We start from the raw sequence: 8,384 nt of genomic DNA, 5'->3' as shown, positions 1-8,384 counted from the left end.
CCCTTCACTTCTTTCGTGCCCGCTTTGGCTTTTTCATTTCGTTTTCTGGTTTGGCGTCTTTGCTAACGTTACGTGCGCTAAGAGGCTTTATTGGCCCTCTCCCCGATTTACACACACACACACACACGCATTCTCCCTTCTGTCGCTCTTTTCTTTCGTCTCACCTCTTCCATGCGGCTCTCCCGAAGCCTCGCACAACGCGAAGGCAAAGGAGAAACAAAAAGCACTCAAACAACAAGAGGCGTATCTCTGTTGCCTTTGTTGCGAGCACCAATCTCCCACATAGAGCAAAAAGGGCACAGGGGCTGTTTCCATCATCGCCTTCTCTGATACCTTCTGCACCTCGGGTTCTTGTGCGCAGGGACGTGTGCGAGTTCGTCTCATCTTGAATATGTGTCTTTCGATCTCTTACATTGGCCCCGTCAATTTGTTCATCTTCGCATCTAAAACGCACATTCTGGCGTACGTGTGAGCAGAAAATGAATGTCATGCGGGATGGATTTCGCCGATCTCACGACCGGTGAGACTGGAGCGTGTTGTTTTTCTCTCCGGCATCACATACATGACAACCGAAACGTTCCCCCCTTCTTTCTTTCGACACCATCGCCTGCGACATTGCGTGAGTATCACAACAAGTTTCCCCCTTTCCCCTTTGCGCACACTTATTTCCACTCTGTTTCGACAACATACATGCGCAGTCGTGATCAGAGCGCTGAGCAAGTGTCATCCTCATCCAAGAGTGAAAAGACCGAAGGATCGTCCTCATCACCAGCGGCTATGTCTACCGAGATCCCGGCGGCGCTGGTAGCAAAATTCCTCGACGAACGTGGGATCGTAGTAGAGAAAACCGGCCCTTATAACCTGCTGTTTCTCTTTAGTATTGGCATCGATAAAACCAAAGCAATGGGATTATTGCGTGGGTTGACGGAATTCAAACGCTCTTACGATCTCAACCTGCGGATCAAAAATATGCTACCCGATCTCTATGCAGAAGATCCCGATTTCTACCGCAATATGCGTATTCAGGATCTGGCACAAGGGATCCAGCACAGCGCGGTAGCGACCGTAGGTGAAGGACTGGAAGACGACGGCGCGCTGCAGCGGTGTCATGCGGGCTGACTTGCAGAATGAAAAGAACTGGAACCACTGCCGCGCTGCCCAGAAGTGGATGAGCTCCAGGACCACCCGTACCGGCTCGGTCTCAAGCATGTACGGCTGCTTCTCCAGCTCGCGGTACACCTGCGCGAGGTTGACACTCTCCGACGCGCTCTCTGGACACAGGCGAGGCTCACCGTTCACGATGACGGTGTAGAAGCGACAAAACGAAGAGCGGTCCTCGACCTTCAGCTCCTGTTGCAGGCCGTAGAGCAGCAGTAGCACAGAGAAGAGCTCGGCGTTGCGGTGCCGCTGCTCTGCCCGATAGAAGACGGTCAGGTCGGTGAAACACTGCGACATGGATTCGAGAAACTGCTTCTTGTCCTGCATGAACCGCTGGCAGCCGTCGGGGGAGCAGCAGAGGTACGCCCCGCCCACAGCCAGTGCGGCGACGGTGAACTCGAGCCAGCGCACGCGACGATAGCTCTCGCAGTGCAGTTCTTCCATGGGGAGCATTCGGCCTGTTTCACTGTCCACGTAGCCGTGAAGGCTAACGTTGCTCGGGGGCAGCTGAGGACCCCATGTCGTGCGGATCCCGCGAAACCTGTCCCACAGGTAGCCCCAGATGCGGAAAGCTTCCGTGTAGACGAGGTGTGTGTGCGGCACGCGCAGGTAGTGCTCGACAAGGAAGTGCATCGACTTCTCCAGCGCCAGCGGCGTCCGCTGTTGCGCTGGGTCTATTGTCTTGCCGGCTGCGGAGCGGCTGTATGCCTCTACTTGCCCCCACACGGTGTGGCGGCGTGCACCACCGCCAAAGGCATGGGTAGATGCGGAAGGCGAGGACGTGAGTGTAATGTGCTCGAAGTCTTCGCGCCGCTCCCGCTGCGCCGGATCGCCGCCGCACATGCCGATGTAGCGGCCGCGGATCAGCGGCTTGGCGGTCCAGTTGTCGCGCAGCTTGCAAAACTCTGAGAATGGCGATAACGACAGCACCATCGCTATATTCGCATCGCTGTAAGGGACATCGACCGCTTCCGCAGTAGCCGACTGGCGCTCCTGCTGCTGCTGCGGCGGCGGCGGCGGCAGCTGTTGCTGAGGACCGTATTGAAGTCTCTGCATCCGCAACGCACGAGCAGACGAGGGGATGCGTAACACTCTTGTCGTGATGGCTACAAGCTGACGCCGGGTGCACAAGAGAGAGAGAGGAGGGGGGGGGGAGAGGAGAAGCAAGGTTAGATCCAGAGGATCGAGAGCCGAGGCATGAAAGATAGGCAGGGAAGAGAGGTGAGTTCAGCTGCTGCCGCCGCCGCCTCCGCAGAAATCCTGAACATGGCGGGAGCGAGGCTAACCGGTGAGTCTGTGGGTTCGCTTTCGTGTCTGGGAGCAGCTCATCATTGCGCGCCTGTGCCCGTTAAGACACACACGCACACACACACACACACACACACACACACACACACACACACACACACGCACGCACACCCACATGGACGGCTACAAGCGATTTAGCTGCTATCGTAGAGTGCTTCGTCGATGATGCGATATCACGCCAGCAGTCGTTCGTGCACGTGTGCCACACACGCATTCAGCAACAAGGCGAGTAGGCGGGGTTGCTGCTGATGTAGAGAAACTGGAGTAGCGGCTACTACTCCAGCAGCAGAGCTTCTCGGCGGAGCTGGAGTGCTTACAGTTACCCTGACGGGTGAAAGCGACGGTGATGGTGAGGCTTGATGGGTGGCCGTGCGAGGGAAGTTCATCCATCGTGGTAGGACTGTCTCTCTCAGTGCCGCCTCCAACCCTTCACCGGCGTCCGCTCTCTTGGCATTGATGGGACTGGTGCCACTACTCGCACCGCCGAGAGTGGCAGGTGTGTCTCGCACATGGCCATACGCGTCTTGCCGCACTTCACCTTTCCTGTTTCCCGACACGCCGGTGGTCACTCCCGCCAGCGAGGAAAGCGATGTCACTGCTGTCAGCGACGCTAGTGAGTGAGTGAGGTGTGAATGGATCACTTCTCTAAGCTCTGCCATCTCCTCTTCGGCCCAGAGAGCAGCTTCGGCATTCGCTACGATTCTTTGAGTTGGCTCGGCAGCCGGAGGGGAGGCGCTGCTCCCGACAGCGGAGTTGTAAGCAAGCGCGCCTGGCTGCGGATCCGGCGATGCTGTGGAGGGCAGAACGCGTCCTGGCGGATAAGTAGCGACTGCAGTGCTGCTGGCGATCATAACAGCGCTGGTCAAGTCGTCCCACCCACACGCCATGCCGAGAACATCCCGAATGATCGCGTCGCACTCCGCCTGCACATCAGGCTGCACCTCAAGGCCCAACGAGAGGAGCGACACATCATCAGCAGCCGCGGCGGCAGTGCTTGTGGGAGGCGTCGGTGCACCATGGTCGTGACCACCGACGAGGTGATGGACTGCGGTCGGAGTGTCAGGGGGGCAGCAGTACTCATGACGTACTTCTCGAAGCACTTTGTCGCGCATGCTCTCCGCTGAGGCCGATGCGGCTGCTGCCAGCGCAGCGCCCAGAGTGGTGGGCAGGAGTTGTACAAAGGCGATGAGCTCCGCTTGGACGTGCTCTGCGCACGCCTCCACGACCTCTGCCACTGCGCGTCGATGCTGCTCCGCACAGGACCGTAGCTGAAGTGCCATATCCACCTCGTGCCTCTCCCGCCATGCGTGGTTCGCCTTCTCGAGCTCCACTTGAGACTCCGCACGCATGGTCTGGACAGCGTTGCGCTGTAGCCGCTCTGCCTTGTGCTGCTGCTCTTGAAGGGTAGCGCGCAGCTCCTCTACCTGTGCCTGTTGCGCCTTCCGTTCCTTCACCAGCGTCCGGACCGCAGTACGCTTGGTACCGAGCTCGTGCTGCGCGGCGGCGAAGGCTGCGCACATCTGCTCAACAGCATCGTGAATGGCACCGAGAAGGCGTAGGACGGGGAGGTCGGTATCGGTTGCCGCTGTTCGCCCTTCTCCTTTGTGGGCGATGGCAGAGAGCTGCAGCTGCCGTTCGAGCGTAGGTAGGTTGCTGTCGACGCGGGAATGGAGGGGCACCCTCGTGGATCCAGCAGCTCTAAGCTTTGCCGACGTATCGTCTTCCTCGCAAGTCGCTGGCGCGTCGGCCCAGCTGACAGCGGACATCACCACCGACGTTGTAGCGGAGGACACCGACGACGCCGACCGAGACGGGTGCACGGTCGACTGGACATCGCTGCTTTCGACACCGACACCCGCCGTTAGGGCGTCGGCTCTGCCCGCCCATCGCCGCTTCTGGTCACGGCGAGATTTCCTCGCATCGATGCTGGCACTCCACTCCAGCATCGACGCGAGGGCCCTACGCGACAGGGCCGGTATGCTACCTGGTGCCAGCGTTGTTGCACTCCTCAGTACTTTTGCCGGCGGCAAATTCAACACGCGGCTTACTTCGTGTGTCCCCACCGCAGAAGCGCGCCGGCACGCCGGCAACAGGGATGCGGCCGGTGACCACAGAAGGTCCACAATGCCCTGGAGTGCCCGCTGTTCCTCTTGTCGCCGTTCCCTCGCTCGCTGCGACATCGCCTGCTGCGAGCGCAGCTGCTGCTCCCTTCTACGAAGTTTGCCCACTGTAGTCAGCTGCGCGTGCAACGCGCCCTTCAAATCTTCCTTTACACGGACGAGTTGTGCGGTCTGGGCCTCGTACCGCGCCTGCACGGCTCGCAGCTCTTCACCAAGTTCACATCGCGCTGTTTCTGAGCTGCTGAGCTCATCCTTCAAGGCGAATAGTTGCCGTTGCACCGTCTGCAGTTCACTCTGTGTCGCCCCCAGAGCCTCTGTGCGACACGTAAGATCTGCTTGGACCTCTCGCAGTCGCCGGAACACTACATCGTTACCTTCGCTGAGGAGCTGCTGCTGCTCCAACAGCTGTGCCTGTGCCTGCACCGACGCCTCACGGAATAGTCGGTGGTACTCGTTCCGCTCATCCAGGGCATGCGCCAGTTGGGAAGCCATCTCACGTCTGCTGCTCTCCGCCGCCAGTAACGCGCTCTCCACCGCCTCACTGCCCTTCATGCAGCCTTCCACATGCTTGAGCAGTGCGGCGTGTTCTTCCTCTTGCAGCGCGGAGGCCGTCGTCGCCTCGTCCTGGCGAGCCTGTCGGAGCGCCTCCAGCTCGGCTTTTTGTGATGAGATGATGGCTTCTGCTTGACGCAGCTGCTGGCGGAGCAGCATGACCTGCTCTTCCGCACGCGCAGTTCGCTGCTCCTCATGAGCACGCTCCAGCGCTGCTGTGGCGATGTCATGGCTGATCAGCTGGAGGTGCTGTCGCTGGTCCGACACTGTCGCCTCTGTGCGCTGATGTACGGTTCGCAGCTCTGACAGCTCTCGCTGCGCTTGCGCGAGGGCAGCCTTGTACTGACGCACCTGCGCCTCAAGCTGCTGCTGCTGCTGTTGAGCTGTCATCTGAGCCAGCTGGCGCTCCTGCTGCACACGACACTCGTTCTGTGCCTCTTCCTGCGCAGCTTCCGCACGAGCTTCGTCGAGCAAGTGCTTCTGCTCCTCCAGCTCTCGCAGCCAGCGCCGCTGCGTAGCTGCACTCTCCCTCAGCAGCAGCGCCTCCCGTGCTTTCACCTCCGCCAGCTGACGCTGAAGCTCCATCACCTGCTCCGTCTCCGGCTCTCTCCTCGGCGATGCAGAAGCGGCGCTCGCGGAGACACGAATCTGCTCGTCAAGCTGATCGGCTAGGGCCGTTACTTCCTGCTGAAGAGCCGTAAGCTCAAGCTTGTGCTGCCGCTCTTGCCGCGCCATGTGGCGACTCTTGCGGTGTAGTTCACGCGTGAGATGGTTGATGTGGTCCCGCAGCGTGTGTGTGTCCTCTCGTTTCTCTTGCTGAACGTTCTCCAGCTGCCACTCGAGCTGGGCGATACGCGCCTCTGCGACCGCTTCCGCCGCAGACGTCGATGCTGATGGTGCGCGTCGAGCGCCAGCTGTCAAGGAATCATCGGTGTTGTGGTCCAAAGGCGGTTCTCCAGCAAACATGGCGGCGTCTCCCGCGGCCTGCGCCGTGCCATGGATGGTGGCGTGTGCGTGAAGCCCTGCCAACTCCGCCTCTTTTTCGGCCAGCGTGCGCTGCAGAGTTGTGATGGTACTCGTGGTGGCATGAGCAGCCGAGAGGGATGGGGAAGCGTGCAGGCGCTGCTTCTTCAGGTTGGCATGATTACTCCCCTCGGGAGCTTGCGAGCCTTCGTACGGCTGTCGAACACCCTCAGACAGCAAGGCCTTGGGCTCCGTCTTCCACCAACGCACCGGCGTCGCAGGCCACGACGGGGACGATGTCTTCACCCTATCCGGAGAGAGTGCAAAGCCCGTGGCTGGTGGCGTTGGTACGACAGCCGCCTCCGCCGCCGCCGCCTCACGACGACTGGGCAGCACAGTATTCTCGTCTTGCAACGCCTCAACGGTGCGTGTGAGCCGCTTGATCACGTTATCCTTCTCAAGCAGCGAGAAGAGGACCCGCGCAGCAACATCGCCCTCCTCTCCTTCCGCATCACTACGGACGCTGACGACCTTGACGGCATCTTCGCTGAGTTGGCGGTCCCCATGATGGTATGCGTGGACGCTGTTGGGGCTCTGCGCTTCGGTAGAGGTGACTGTGGCGCTTTCTTTGCCCTTGTGTGGTGATGCGTGTCGGGACGCTTGCGCGGCAGGAGCTCGTGCGGTTTGTGAGAGTGGCGGTGGCGGTACTTGAAAGCGACTGGAGGACGGAGACACGACCGCCAACGTTCCCGCGCGCGCTTTCTTCTCGACTGAGGTTCGCGGAGGAGAGTCAGTAGTGCATGCCGCTTGCTGATCTGCGGTGTCAAAGGTGACACGACAGTGGGCTGCTGAAGGTGACGACGACGGTGCGCTTACACCTAGGAGAGTGAGGTTCGCTTCAACCTTTGGTGTCGTCACCTCATCCGGCCGCTGCCTTCTCCCAAAATCCATGTCGACGGGGGCCGCGCGAGTAGGTAGGCGTCGAAGGGCCGCTGAGGCCAGCTGGTAGGCAGTCACGGTCTCCGCTTGATCGGCCCATAAGGCGGTACGACCACCCCCCTCGCCCGCCGCCGTTCCTGCGCCTCGCCTTACATCAAGCGCTTCCGCCATAGCGGCATTGACGGTCGTGTGTCCAGTGCCGGTGTCAGTGCCCTTGCCCACCGATTCTCGCACCATATTTTCCTCCTCGTCCTCAGTGCTGTTCATGTGAATGACTGTCGTCGCTGTGGCAGTGGCAGGGACGTCAGCGGCGCTGTTGGCTGAGCGGTGTGGCGAGGAGGGGGTGAATGCGATGAACGGACTTGCCGCATCTGCATGGGAGGGGCACTGCTGGCGCGATACAGCATTATTCTCCATGCCTAGAAAGAGAGGGAGGTCGGGCTATAGCAGCAGTAATGGCAGTCGGTTGAGGATAGCGGGATGAGCCGACGACAACTCTCCCACCGCTGGTGGATGGTAGAGGTGCTTGATCTATGACTAGCTACAGACAGAGCAGCCGCTGCAGGCAAGGAGGAGTGCTGCTGGCGCCTTGCAGCGGCCTTCTAGTGCGCGCCACCGTACTGCCTTGACTAGCGCAAGGCGTGTTCTGTGAGCTGGATGAGTTGCTCTGTGAGTTGATGGGGCTGCGCTGGTAGAGCTGTGGTTTTACGCCCAACGGGGGTTTGCTCAGCTGATCAGAGAGCGTACGCGGTGAAGGTGCGGCAACGCTGGAGTGCAAAGGTGACATCGGCCGCAAGAGAGACGCGCGTGAAGGTCAAGGATTGTCCGCCGGATGGCGAGGGAGTGAATGCACAGATGATGGCAAGGAGGGGGGGGGGAGGGAGGAATAGCGAAGGGTAGTGGACCAATCATAAAGCTACGCCCCATAACATATCATTAAGAGGCGTACCATGTTAGCGTTGCTTGTCTGACTCCCACCAAAGCACAGTGTACTCCTCTGATGACGACGATGACAGTCAGCAGCTGGATGACGACGACTAGGAGGGGGTAGAGTGTAGGCTCAGTTGTGAGAGACATTGCTCCACTCGAATCCTTCCTAGCTCCCCCTCCCTCCTCTCTTCCTCTCCCTGCCAGTGCCGAAACCACCGCTGGTGGTGACAGGGCCGAGCACCTGCGACCTGCGAGGCGGGGGCGGATGGGTGGCGTTTGGGGCAGGGGCCGTGCTCGGATGACTGAGTCGGCGCGTTGCTCCATCGCGTGTGCCTGGCGCAAAGCAGCGCCACCCGGATGGGCCCTGTGGCAGGACGGTGGGGGCGAGGGGCGGCAGAGCGGCGTCTCGCTCGC

The 8,384-nt window shown here is 60.3% G+C and overlaps 2 protein-coding genes across 2 annotated transcripts; both read right to left on the bottom strand.

Moving 5' to 3' along the window:
* Positions 1-972: 972 nt before the first annotated feature.
* On the bottom strand, positions 973-2,214 carry LBRM_12_0320 (conserved hypothetical protein; the record flags this gene model as incomplete). The annotated part of the gene is made up of 1 exon (XM_001563032.1): positions 973-2,214. The coding sequence occupies one exon, from the start codon at positions 2,212-2,214 to the stop codon at positions 973-975; it is 1,242 nt and encodes a 413-aa protein (XP_001563082.1).
* Positions 2,215-2,639: 425 nt separating this feature from the next.
* Positions 2,640-7,052, bottom strand: LBRM_12_0310 (hypothetical protein, unknown function; the record flags this gene model as incomplete). The annotated part of the gene is made up of 1 exon (XM_001563031.1): positions 2,640-7,052. One exon carries the CDS (start codon positions 7,050-7,052, stop codon positions 2,640-2,642), a length of 4,413 nt encoding a protein of 1,470 aa, XP_001563081.1.
* Between the last annotated feature and the right edge of the window lie 1,332 nt (positions 7,053-8,384).

Source organism: Leishmania braziliensis, chromosome 12, assembly GCF_000002845.2.
Source record: "Leishmania braziliensis MHOM/BR/75/M2904 complete genome, chromosome 12".
NCBI classification, from domain to species: Eukaryota; Euglenozoa; class Kinetoplastea; order Trypanosomatida; family Trypanosomatidae; genus Leishmania; species Leishmania braziliensis.
Note: the sequence above shows the minus strand (reverse complement) of the source record. Positions and strands in the feature narration are given on the sequence as shown.